Source organism: Bicyclus anynana, chromosome Z, assembly GCF_947172395.1.
Source record: "Bicyclus anynana chromosome Z, ilBicAnyn1.1, whole genome shotgun sequence".
In the NCBI taxonomy this organism is placed as follows: Eukaryota; Metazoa; Arthropoda; class Insecta; order Lepidoptera; family Nymphalidae; genus Bicyclus; species Bicyclus anynana.
Genome location: NC_069110.1, coordinates 10,754,571 through 10,769,360, shown reverse-complemented (window position 1 = coordinate 10,769,360; position 14,790 = coordinate 10,754,571). Strand labels below are relative to the sequence as shown.

The 14,790-nt window shown below is 34.2% G+C and overlaps 1 protein-coding gene across 2 annotated transcripts in view; it reads right to left on the bottom strand.

Moving 5' to 3' along the window:
- The window catches only part of LOC112055834 (uncharacterized), a 48,365-nt gene extending 38,789 nt beyond the window's left edge, over positions 1-9,576 (bottom strand). The window contains exon 1 of one of the 2 annotated variants that reach the window (XM_052890680.1): positions 9,415-9,576. In XM_052890680.1, coding sequence (XP_052746640.1) covers positions 9,415-9,457 — 43 coding nt within the window. In that variant the 5' untranslated portion in view covers positions 9,458-9,576. The remainder of the gene's footprint in view (positions 1-9,414) is intronic. The other variant, XM_052890681.1, reaches the window with a different exon arrangement.
- Between the last annotated feature and the right edge of the window lie 5,214 nt (positions 9,577-14,790).

The following is a 14,790-nucleotide window of genomic DNA, read 5'->3' as shown; positions in this document are numbered from 1 at the left end:
CACCTGAAGTTAAGTGATGATGCAGTCTAAGATGGAAGCGGGGCTAACTTGTTAGGAGGAGGATGAAAATCCACACCCCTTTCGGTATCTACACGACATCGCACTTGAACGCTAAATCGCTTGGCGATACGTCATTGTCGGTAGGGTGGTAACTAGCCACGGCCAAAGCCTCCCACCAGCCTTGGGATCTACTGACCCGATTTCGATCATTCTTTTATCACTAGGAATTATTTGTGTGAATATTTCTGAATCATATGGTATTTTTTAACCTCGTATTCTCAAAGGAACGGGAACTAGGCGGGTGAAACCGTGGGGCGTCAGCTAGTACAATAATATAAAGAGGTAAAGTTTGTAAGGTAGTAAAAGTAGGAAGTAATTTCTGGATCTGCATAACCATTTCTGAAGTTTCCTTTACTAATAGGACTAGTGTGTTATAGAGAAGAGCATCAATATAAAATAAAATTTCTCCCAATAGTAGGTTACATTATTAAGGCTAATCTAGCTATGTTTTATCTCCGTACTTTTACGGAAACGGGAACTATGCGGGCGACACCGCCAAAACACTAAAACTAAATATGAATATATATATAGCCAGATACTAAATACTGCAGATTTACGAAAATATTACGTACGTAGGTAGTACAAATTAAAAATGCACAAAATACTAATTAGGTACTTCGTCCTCGGCCGTCCTCAGGTACATTGTGTATGTGGGTAAGTGAATAGGGATGATGACAGTTTTTAAAATTGAATAAAAAAATAGAAGTATGCTAATAGGTAAGCAATGTTCTAAAAGTAACATGATATCTGCGATCATTACTTTCATACAAAATGGCACGAATTAATAACGTCGTCAATTCGCTGATCGTTAAATGTGCACGGGCGTTCAAACAAAATTTCAAATATCCTTGTTATTTTTGCGTTTATGTTTATAGGTGATGTATTAAAAAATGTCACGTTTAATGTAAGGAAGCTAAAAATATATGAATTTTCATGTAATTACTTTGCAAATATCCAGTCAATCTTTGTTTTTTTACAAGTTAATTAGTAAATATTGACCTTACTTACCCGAATGTCTCATAAAAATTAATATAATATTCAAACCTAGTCATCATCCCCATTGTTTTATGTTTTAAAACTGCTCTGCTGTAATTTTTTCTAACCCACTTAAGCATTAATATTTATAACGGTCTGTTGTATATGTATCGCTAATTATATGTGTTACCATACTAACACATATATATTTAACATATCACACGACATCGATTAGCCATCGGCTACTATAATGCTCGTTTAGAACTATTTTCTAAAATGCCATCAAATTCCATGGTCTCGACTAGCGGGCTCGACCACATTCTTGTACCGTTACATCGTCCAATACGCAGTTAGTTTACGCATAATCAGGTCGCCGGCCAACCCACCGGGTGATGTAAATTGTGGCACGCGACAGATCCGCTTAAGTGGACGCGCGATGAAAATGTCTTTTGAAATTTCTACCTTCCGGCAACTGCCGTGACACAGACTGTATGTCACGGCAGAGTGCTATGATCAAATCTCGATATATATAGCTAGCAGTAGCGAAGACTGAAATTTTCTCTTTGGTAACCCGTTCACGTGGTTTTTTAGTCTGAATGTGTTTTTTAATGAATACGTTAAATTATGTACGTGAGTAAAATTCGTGGAGTTTTAAAAGGTAAACCGATAGGAATCGGGTTGTCAGGAACCATCGCCCCTGATAGCTAGATTCATTGAGATACAAAATGCAACTTAGGTACATTTAAATAATTCTTTTATTTTGGGTTTATCTTTTATTTTATCGTATCTGCTCAGTGCTACCTTCTGATCACTTTGCCAAGCCAGTGGCGTATTAAATATAACCGTTTCTGAAAAAACTACGGGAAAGAACCGTCTGAAAATCTTACAACTTTATGATTTAAACTGTTGCGGTGTTGGCACCGCCTTCAAAGTGATCAGAAGGTAGCACATACGATGTTATTTTTCGCTTTTTAGTTTATTTTTGTGATTTTGTAGTCGGTTGTATTTTTCTGTTGAAAAGATTTTATTTTTCTGTTTTTCCTAGCATAGTGAACAAAAGCATCAGAGAATGGGCAATTTAGTTATTTTCATTTTAACACAAAATTACTAAACCGATTTTCATGAAAATTAATTGGGACCAATCTGAAAGTATTCTCTTTAAAACAAAAAAGATTTTTTAAAATTGGTTAAGAAATGACGAAGTAATGAGGTAAATTAAAAAAAAAACATGCGCGTCGAGTTAAGAACCTCCTCCTTTTTTGAAGTCGGTTAAAAACAAAACAAAGCAATTGAAGCTATAATGTCGAAATTTAAACCTAAAAATTAAATTGGAGAATATTTTATCAAACTGATTGAATAATTTTAAAATGTATCCTTAGTATGAATATCAAAAAAAAGCGTTTGTCGGTAGACAATGTAAAAAACATCTATGGCCTAAATACAACACTGAAGCAACTTCCCTTAGAAAACGGTGAACGGGCGTAAATGGCCTTTGCGAAATGAAGAAACATATGCTAGGCGATCGTTTCATAAAGATAACAGTTAATTGCAGGCAGTTGATACCATTAGCGCATGTTAACCAAGGTTTTATTTCGCGGAGTTCAAGAACTAATTGACGTAATGTAATCGTAAGTATCAATGACTGTATAATACGTAATTAAAATGTAATTTTTTTCGTAATTACTATGTAATTTGTGATTTTACTGCCTTTCATTTGTTATGTATTTCATGTGTCATATTTAATCAAAATTATTATTGGGAATTAGTAACTTTACCAAAATCAATAATATTAAATACTGTTAGATGTTTTACTCCCGCATGAAAAATGAGGCGCTCAAAAGAGGAAAACAGTCAACTCAATGTTAGTTGTTGTCAACAACCAACGTTATTTAAAGGAATAAAACCTAAATATCGTCTACAATGTTGAGTTATGTGTTCAGGAAGTGTATAAACTATATATAAATAAATATATAATGGAATTAAAGACTAAATTGTGCATATTTGCGCTCAGTATTGTATCCTATTATTCGGATCACTTTTTGCGATGATTTTGTAGGGACATAACCGATCTATAGTATAAAATTATCATTGACCAAAATACCAAAAACTATGAGTATATTTTACTTAAGTCCCCAATGACGATTTTATTTACAAAATATTTTTGAAAATTACGAGTACTAGCAATATTAAAAAAAATAATGGACATAGCTGTAGACATGCTTGGTGTCATATTATAAGCGTCTACAATTTTAAATATTGAATTTTCAACCACTGAAGAGCAGCAAAAAAAAATAAAAAATAAAAAACATACATACAGCCGAACGTAGAACCTCCTCCTTTTTGGAAGTCGGTTAAAAATACGCTTCAGTCGTATAAATCTTATGACCTAGCTATAGAGAAATTCTGCTGTGATCATTGAACGTTGTGCATTAAGATCTTATTTCAAGAGTCTTAACCATAACGGCTATGTCTTTGGTGTACCGTGCATGAGTGATTTAAATCCGTTGGTACTAAGTTCGTTCCACTCCAGAAGATCACCTACAAACGCAGCGGTAAATAGCACATTACTATGGCCTTGAAGTCGACTCTAGTATGCAGACTTACAAGTATTTTCGTAACAGCACTTGGTATTATCTAGAAATCTATCACTTCGGTATAAAATATGGTCTTAATTTTGATAGAATCTCAGTTGCCTCATTTTATTCAGGATTGTTATTATAATAAATGTAGAAAAATAGTTACAGTAACAAAATGTATGTCACTAACATAAAATACGATTATAGCAATCGTCCATACAACAGAATACAGTGACATGCAAAATATTTTCCTTGGAAATATTGTGACCCCTGCTGCTCTTGTGTTGGAATTCAACCTCATAAAGTAACTTTCACTTTAAATAATAATTTTACAGCAGTCTTGCGTATTCATTTCTATTATAAAAATATACGACTACGAATATCTACAAATTCAACCACATGCTTATATTTTAGGTAGTGTCCTGGAAAACTAGAAAAATGTATGGGAATGTCAGATCTTGATCACGTGACCTGTCGATAGCATTTTTCTAGTTTTTGAAGCGTTTGCGATCGTAGAAGGAGAATCGACGTACTACTTGGCTACAGGGGCTGATTTTGTACTTCGAACTGAATGACTGGATAAAGCGTTCTTAATGTAATACGAGTGATAATTTTAAAATACACTACTTCTAATTACTTAAATAGTTATAATAGTGAAATGAAAAAAAAATATTATTTAAATTGTTTTTAAGTACTTAATCATGTTCTGGATTGCTTTTAAAATACATCCCCCTTCCAATATGTTTAATTTGATATAAAAACGTTTCATCCAATATCAAACATTGGAATCCTCTATTCTAAATTGGTAATCATTCGGAACAGCAAAAAGCGTTACAAAAATGACAATAAATAACGAATGTGATAAAATGGATGACTGTTTGATAGTGCATCTACTCAAACATAAAACTTCACTAAAAGTAAAGTAAGTCTAATATTGAATTTTAATTAAGAAGTCCACAAGGTAAAAGTCGCCGGCATTCGCTATTTTTAACATAAAATGGAATTCAAAAACGAACATTTAATCAATAGGAAATGCTTAAAAAAGGCCGATGGACCTTGGCCTATCTCTCAGTCGTTAAAAGCGCGCACAGGCAAGGATACCCCGAATGAACACAAAAAATACATTCCTAAAGGTTGAATACGAGGAAGACATCGATAATTTTGTATTTAACTATGAGTATGGCAAAGTCCTGAAGATGAACCGATTTCGAGAACGTCTTGAGAGCATTTTGTCAGATGTTATGTATGTGTAATCAGGAATTCGCGGAAAAAAGTTAAATAAATTGGTTATCTAATCGTTGACTAAATTTATAAAACGATAAAGTTCGTGTTATTGTAGGATCTATTGAAACGATTTCGAAAATTATTACCACTTTTATTTGTGAGTGCCATAGGCTGTATTTAATCGCCGTATTCCCATCGAATCGGGAACTATGCAGGTGAAACCACGGAGCGTGTGCTTGTAAAACATGACAAGACAATTCATACCAGGAGTCGATACAATAATACGGACGAGTATTCACGCTTCATAAATAATTTGAGTTTATTTGTAACAATGCCGCGCTTTCATGTGAGTAACAATGTAAGACAACTTAATATGAGAGTGAAATTAATACGGAGACATGATAACAGTAATTTCCATAGTTTCTTTAGCCTTACGCTTGTCACCCCCTAATACCACACTTTCCACCGACGTGCACACTTTCCCCAAGCATGCAAGAATGAGTCAGAAAAGCGCTCGAGTGCCATATGACGTTACAAAATTGACAACTGAGTTAAAAAATTGTGAGAAATGTTCTACTAGCAGAACCCCGCGATTTCACTCTCGTGGGGATTCGCTGGAATAAACGCTGGCCTATTCATTAATTTGGTCTCTAAACAACTTATTAAAATAATCTTCAAATCAACTGACAAATGTCATCCACCTACTGTACGATATCCACAAAGGTTCAGTAGTCACCGAACGACACTTGTTACATGTAATCTCAATTTCGTATATGTCAACTAGCATACGTCAAAGTTAGTGAATTAGCATGGAGGTTATCATACACACACAGAACACTTGTGCTACGTTTACTTTTTATATAAGTGTACAGTTTCTTAGTTTAGACACCTGCTACTTGTTTAATTTATATAGCTATACTAGCGGACGCCCGCGACTTCGTCCGCGTGAAAATTAATGTAAACTTTCAACCCTTATTTCACCATTTTAGGAGTTGAATTTTTAAAATTCTTGAATCACATTATATTTCGTAATTTTTTCATGATTTATGAACAAACATAACTCTAAATGAAGGCCTTTCCTAACTTTCAACCCTTTTTGCACCCACTTTTATTTATATTTTAGGGTCAAAAAGTACCCTATATTTTGCTCCAAGGCTCCATTTACTATTATACCAATATTCATCTTGATCGGTTCAGCTGTTTAGCCATGAAAAGGTAACAGACATACAGACTTACTTTCGCATTTATAATATTAAAATAATATAAAATATTTTTTTATGTTTACGGAAAGTTTTCACGTGAATAAATTATGATGAACTCCTCTATCTTCCAGTGAAAGTCCCATTAGAATTGGTCTTAATATATCCCCAGCCAAAAAGACAGACCGACGGACAGACAAAATTTTTAGAAATGCTCTCTTGTGTTTTAGAGGAGTTTCAGCTTTTTTTCTTCGGATTGTGTAAGTGCCATAAGTCCTTAATGGGATCTCGGCGGCGTCATCGGAGAGTTTTGACGAACCTGATTGAATCTGAAGGTAGAAATAGAGATGTGCGGAACAACTCTTTAAGGGCTTCTCCTCTGAGACTCGGAATGGGAGCAGATCTCAGAAGTGGATTACAAAAACAAGAAACCAATGTCGAACAAAGGTTATGATTCACAAAATTTGTCAGGACAACTTAATTAACAAATTAAACTGTAACCAAAATAAGACCCTAGAATGGCAGAAAAATGACCTTGAGTAGAGTCACGAACTTATGAACGTAGTATGTAGGGTTAAGGGATCCCTTGATAGTTAACTAACACTCCCCTTTTCCACTCAAGTCATTCTACCCGCCTATCCCAAGTAGAAGAACGGCACGAGTATATTGAAGTACGACGAGCACCTTATATCGCAAGTCGTTTCCGCCAACCGATCGCTACCCCTCTTTAACTCCCTACTCTTTACGGAAACAAGTCGCGCCACCTAGCATTAACACGACCTAACACGAGATCGAGCGATGTCATATCCATCTCAGACTACTATTTCCTACAATACTTTGTTTTTATTATTAATTATTATTGGAATCGAAATATTAGATATAATAAACAAAAAGGAAATATGAACTGTAGGTTGGGCATCGTAACCTGCATTTATTGCTACGGTTCCAAGTAATTGCTTCAGTTTGCGTCAGAAATGGCATTTACTGAAATTTTAGGATTTCAATTTAACTAAAAATAAACCACTTACCACAGTTACATGCTCAATCACAGCGTGATTGCTGTGGCTGCTGGCTGAATTTTATATGAATATGTCTATTTCATGGTCTAGAATAGCCTAACCTTTGTAAATTTATAAAACCTATTGATGCAATTACAGAATTTCAGTTTCTTTCAGAGGTTGAAGGTTTTAGAACATTTCGATTAACTTTAGGGGCTTGTTCTTACTTCGCCTTACTTCTACTATAGGAAAGAGGGACTCTGTGAAGGGTGGTATAGCTACATGGTTGTCATCTAGGCGACCCGCATTATAACTTTTGCTTCGACGTTTCTTATTCGAACTATGTGGAATGCACTTCCGGCGTCTTTGTTTCCGGATCACTACTGACTACTACAATCAGAATCTAAATATTCTTTTTAATCTATTTTAAACTCGTAGATCTACTTAAAAGTCCGCAATGGCACAATTTAGAGTTAGTTTAGAGTTAGTTTAGTTTAGAGTAGAGAGTATACTATACTATACCCATCTTGGATTTATTTTATTTTTTACATCCCTTGACTACAATCTCACCTGATGGTAAATGATGATGCAATCTAAGATGGAAGCTGACTAACTTGTTAGGAGGAGGATGAAAATCCACACCCCTTTCGGTTTTTACACGACATCTTACCGGAACACTAAATCGCTTGGCGGTACGTCTTTTTCGGTAGGGTGGTAATCAGCCACGGCCGAAGCCTCCCACCAGCCAGTCCTGGACCAATTAAGAAAACCTCAATCGGCCCAACCGGGGATCGACCCCAGGACCTCCGTCTTGTTAATCCACCGCGCATACCACTGCGCCACATAATATGATGTTATTTTTCGCTTTTTAATTTAGTTGGTACGTTTTATGTTTTGAATATTCTAATAATAAAAATTGAAGTCGGTTAATTCTTTTTTTCATTAAATTTTTTGATACTCCTATATAACTCTTGAGTGTCATTTATTTGACGAAAATGATCAACTGTTGTCGGAAGTAGGGGAACAGAGGACTTCCGTTTAACAGGTGACAGCTGTTATTACAAAATGGAAACCTTTATTTTGCGCAGATAGTGTAGATAATATATCTAATATTATCTAATCTATATCTATATCTGTACATATTATAAAACAAAATCCACCGCCGTGTATGTCTGTCTGTATGCGATAAACTCTGACACTACTGTAACTGTTTCCATACGGTTTTCACCAATACATATAGTAAAGGTTTTAGTATATAATTAGTCAAAATTTTAAGAAAATTTATTGGAAAATTACAGTAATAGGTAATTGCTGTAAGTATCGGAAATAGCCAAGCTGCCTGGGACTTTTCATTCTAAAGATATAACCGAAATATGTATTGGTAGAATTACGGAATTAAAAAATAGCGTTAGCTTTAGTGTTCTCTATGTTCTGTGGATATTATATTCCTCTTTTATAGAGTTACAAAAAAATATCTGTTTATAATATGTAGTTTATATAACAGGTTTAGGTTGTCGATTTGAGTTTTTCTACTGTTTAATTAAAGAAATAACTATACCCATTTTATCGTGGACCTTTTTTTGACAAAGAAACAGGATTTCAATTATAATTATAATATATAGATGATTGAAAAATGAATGATGATTGATAAAAGTTGTATATCACCTATTAACAGATGAATTATGTATCAGAGATATTACATCTCATCAGTAATTAATCGTTCCAGACGGAAGGTACTTTGTCACCCTGAGCATATTGAGTACGCTAAGCCTGCCTAGAAGTACGAATAGTGCAATATATTCAAACTCGTAACTTGACTTTTTATAGGAGAAAGGAGGCCTCTGCCCTGCAGTACTTTATTGAAAATAGGCTGATCATTAATATACACCACTACATATAAATAACATTATTAATTAGTCACACTATTGTAGTATTTATTTATAACATATACATTATATGATCAATATCTAATCCATACAAAAATATTTTAAAATAGCAATCGTATAAAGTTAGTATTACAATAGTCTATTTTTTTTTAAAATACAAATTATAAAACATCAATTCAAAACTTGTAAACTTGTAAAATATTTCTAATATTTAACTTGAGAAATACTACTTACAGACATAAAAATGTAGGTAGGTATCCTAATGAGAGAAAGTGTAAAACAATAAACCGTTTACCTATCACCTAAACAAAACTAAACATTTCTAGTTAAATAATAAGATGATTTTAATACAAATATTAAAATATGAAACCTCCTACAAAGTGAAGACCCAGAAAGTAACAATTATTCTAAGATCGAACTGAAAGTGGCCCAAACCACGCGGCTCAATTTTCTCATCTTAATCTAATAGTAATAAAGATTTTAAAATAAAACGAACCTTGCACAACAGCAATGATAACACAAAAGTAAATGAGATCCATGGTAAAGTTCACAATGAAAATTCGTTAGTGACACTCACGACGTTTTATCGTAACGGTGCACGCATGGTGCGTTCAAAACACACGGCGGTTGGAGATGTACTGATGCACCGAGTGAGCGGGGACGACGGCAACAGGTGGCAAAGCGTCGCAGGCATCGCAGGTACTCTTCTCTTGCCATACGACATACAAGCGACGCACAGCACGCAAACTCGGACCTTTCGCGTGTCGAATAAATTTCTCGAGCTCCAGGGTACGTTTACGTGTGTTGATTTGAAATGTTGTTCTCCATCCGTTTATTGGGTTAGTGGGTAGATGCTGTTGGTATTTGAATGTAATTCTATATTGGTGTCCAACTGTAAAACCTTATCTAATATTATAAGCGCGAAAGTTTGTATGAATGTTTGTTATTCTCTAACGCCGCTACTACTAAAGCGATTTGGCTGAAATTTGGAATGGAAATAGATTTTACTCTGGATTAACACATAGGGATTTTGTCCCAGGATTTGTGAAAGTTAGTATAAACATAAATTACACGTTTTTATGGTAATATTTTTTAGCTTTTACAATGTTTACTAAATTTTAAGTTGCACGTTTTGATTATATCGATACTTTTAATATATTGAATGCGAAAGTATATTGATATGATTAAAAATGTAAACAAACAAATGCGTTTGCCGATGCCAAGCTTTCTCAACAGTTTTCAGATTAATCAAATTAATAAAACACGCACAAACACTTCATTCTTTACAATCCTATTGGGAAAATCATACAAACGTAACATTTTTTAATTTTACACAGGGTTTAATCAAAACTCTTACAAATAAACGAAATTAATATTTAATACACGAAAAAAACTCATTACAAGATCCGCCCGCTTTCCAGCAATAACGCGATTGCGTTTAGCGGCCGCGCGGAACCCCACTTTAAACATTAAATTAAACATATGTATTATTATCAATAGAGATCAAGATATTTATATTACAAAATTTCATCTTCTTTAATAATGTTACTGTATAAATTCTGTAACACCAATAGTTTAGCAGTAATTTGTATTAATGTAAACCCCCATTTTTAAAAATCTTTAATTTTCTTTAAAAATCTTTAATTGTTTATGTACTCATTCTTCTAGACGTTAAGATGAGAGAATTAGCTACCACATGTATTTCTTTACGCGGTATTAGTATTTAGCACTGTTTTCAAGATGTTGGCCTTTAACATACGTCAAAGTTAGTGAATTAGGTCAGCTTGAACGCGTTGATGTCTTTTATAAAGCAGAACAATATTTTAGTAGAATAGAACATAGATTGAAAACATTATAGTTATCTGGCACTGCTCATTTTATGGTTTAGAGGTAAAGGCACTAAAGGTGTATTCATACATCAGGTACTTGTGAAAGTCATATTCAATACCTCGATAAATTAACTACTACTCGTTTGTAATTTAAATTTAACATTACTTATAATTAATTTAAAATAATTTTAACTCTTGAATCTCGATCGTGATAGCACAGTGGAAATGACCTCTGCCTCCGATTCCGGAGGGTGTGGGTTCAAATCCGGTCCGGGGCATAAACCTGCAACTTTTGAGTTGTGTGCATTTTAAGAAAATAAATATCACGTATCTCAAACGGTGAAGGAAAAATATCGCGAGGAATCCTGCATACTAGAGAATTTTCTTAATTCTTTGTGTGTGTGAAGTCTACCAATCCGCATTGGGCCAGCGTGGTGGGCTATTGGCTGTACCCCTCTTATTCTGAGGGGAGACTCGAACTGAGCAGTGAGCCGAATATGGGTTGTTATTGATGAATATATCTCGGAATCGGTTATTGATCATCACTAGTTAATTGATTTTGATTTTGTTTTCGGGTAACCTATTCTCTTTTTCAAAATAAAAGAAGTCTAAGTTAATCCTTAGAACATCAGCTATATACCAGTGAAATTCCCATTAAAATCGGTTACAGTGATTAGCCGAACAAACAGGATATACCTACAGACATTTTTTTTAAAGTTGATATTTTGTGTAAATTGATTGAACTATATGTTTGTGACAATAACTATTACAAAGTTCGGAAAAAATCAAGCCATCTGGGAACTGATATCGATAACGCTGCCTGATTTATTGAAAATAATATAACAAAAACATGCATGCATTGGAATATTACCAATGACCTACATAAATGTTTTACGAAGTACCTACACAATATATCATTTAAGGATAACTTTCTTTCCGCTCCTTCGATAAGTACATTATGATATAAGTGCGGTAAGTTGAAAATTACAGCCGAGGCGATACTCGTATTGCAAGCTCGAGCCAAAGGCAAGAGGCTGTAATTATCAAAGCGCACGTATGTCATACGACGTTTTATAACACATTTGCGAGAAAACACACTTTGAGCACACTTTCTGAAAATGAATCATCTTGCAATGCATCTTTGCCTTTTCCTTTTGATGACACTTTGATACGCTTGTCATTTTTGCACAGATAGCGAAAGTACGCGTTTTTTAAGGCAAATGCACCAAAACAGCCAGTATGACTTATTGTGATTTATTGTCAAAATTATTAAAATGAAAGAATTAAATGTTTATTTATTTTATTTTATCTCACAAAGTTAATTTTATTCATAAAATTTTTAACCACGTTTCTGACATAAAAACCCATTGCTAAAATTTTAAAAAGTACCGTTCGTCTTTAGACGGATGATAAAGGTATTATATTACATTACGGCACATGTGCATTTTGCATTACATTTCGGCACATGTGCGTATTAAGATTTATTACGATATTGAAATTGGTGATATAAGAGATACTTTATGAGCAAATGTGTTAAAAAATAAATAACAAAATATGTATCATTATTAACAACTCATATTCGGCTCACTCGACTTTACACACGTAGAGAATTAAGAAAATTTTCAGGTAGATATGCAATTATCCTCACGATGATTTTCTATCACTGTTTGAAACACAGTTATGTAATTTCTTAAAATGCGCATAAGTTGGAGGTGCATGTCCCGGACCGAATCTAAACCTTTGCCGTCCTTATCGAAGGCAGAAGTCACTAGGCTATTACGTCACTCACATAATATGTATCTATACTAATATAATAAAGCTGAAGAGTTTGTTTGTTTGTTTGCTTGAACGCGCCAATCTCAGGAACTACTGGTTCGATTTGAAAAATTCTTTCAGTGTTAGATTGCCCATTTATCGAGGAAAGCTGTAGGGTATATAATATTATCCCCGTATTTCTACGGTAACGGGAACCATGCGAGTGAAACCGCGCGGTGTAATATTAAATATTCCTCTGACGTACGTACGTAAAATAGTCGATAGAACCTATCGTCCAAGTAATGCATTAGTTTCCATAATGGTCACTCAAAAGGAGCGTCACGGCTAATCTCTTATGGTGCGACCCAATTTTATAGAGCCTTATGTCGTGAACTCTATTGTTGTACCATACCATTCACATTAGAATGTGTCATTTGAAATGTATTTAGTCACCTAATGCGCTGGCAGACGACTTTCGGCGGATCGGAATGCGGGAACCACTTTCCATTATCCTTTCCTAGATCGTTTTACTCGGTAGGTATCAACTGTAGACGATTTATCTACGTACTCGAACCATATCTTTTACTACTCATTCCAAGGAAAATCACTAAGACCCTTTATACAATACCTAGGTATATTGATTGAGGTGTATTGCACCATATTGCCAATACCATGTACCTACGTAGAAGCTTAAGATTTTAATTGGATAATCTTTACTAATATTATAAAGTGAAGAGTTTGTTTGTTTGTTTGATTGAACACGCTAATCTCAGGAACTACTGGTCCGATTAGAAAAGTTCTTTCAGTATTAGATAGCCCATTTATTGAGGAAGGCTATATATTATCCCCGTTTTCCTACGGAAACGTGAACCATGCGGCGTCAGCTAGTTATCACATAAACTTGATCCTGTATTAGTCTAATCAACGAATCTGCTTTATGTTATATGCACTTATTATTTTAAGAATGTCATTTACTCATAGTTCACAAACTAAAAAACTTCTTAGTGGGAAACTTTCTTAGTGGGAATTGTTAGACCCGATAGGTTCCCATTCAATTATTATTATTATAACTTCTAATGTCGACCCGTTTCCGACACATGCAGCACAATGAAATATATTTCGTTCCATCTGCCCAGTGACCACGCACGCTTCACATTACCGGCTGCCTGTCAGGTTATTGAATATATCACCTAGGCAATCTATCTATATATATAAAAATGAATTGCTGTTCGTTAGTCTCGCTAAAAATTATTTCGCCTCGCGAAGGATTGAGACGAGTTCAAAAAACTGACTGCCAACCTTCGCTAGTCGGAGAGGCACCTTAAGAAGAAGAAGTCTCGCTAAAACTCGAGAACGGCTGAACGGATTTATCTTATCTTGGTCTTCAAATGTTCGTGGAGGTATAGGGAAGGTTTAAAAGGTGAGAAAAATTAGAATAATTGCCGGGAAAACCATAAAAACAACCCTTTTCTATTTCCCATACAAACGTTTAAGAGTCAAGGGGTAGGGTATGGTAGGGGTAGAGTAGTGTAGAGTAGGGATAGGGAAGAAGTGCACATAAGTCAAAGCGAAGCTTGACCGGGTCCTATATTTTGCTATTCTCTACATTACCCAGTCATTGTAGAAAATGCCGGATTATGCATATTGCCGGTAACATATATATATTTTTTGAATTATAGGGAATGAGTCAAAAGTTCATAACCACACTATACAAAGAGTTTCGGTTACTAAAGGCAAAGTAATAAGTTTACAGTTTATTATGTTAATTTATATGGTAAATAAAAATAATGAAATGAAAATAAAAATCAGTATCAAGTTTAAAATTATTTAATTGACAAAAGTTAAAACCACCACTAGAAAATAGTTCCTACTGCTAAGAGTCAGCAAAAAAATTAGCACTTGCTTGGAAAATTATTGTAATTATTATTTATCTACACCATAATCTCAAAATTAAATGACAATCCCATAATTTTACTGCCCAAATTAAATAAATGGGCGCAATTTTGATTTTATTTATTATTGGGCCGATTTCGTAAAAAATAGATATTTCAGCATCGCTTGAATCATAAAAATAAAATAACTTAAAGTAAACCTTTAATAATTAGAGTCACAAACAATACCTCTTTATAATCTTTATGAATAGATTTAAGAGATTTATCTACTATTTGCCTTGATATTATGTATAAAAGATATTTGATTATTTGACTTTTATTCTGTGCTTATATTGTCATTGTCACAGTTTTATTTCTGGTCTAGTCTATAGTGATCTGTGATTACTATCTATTGAT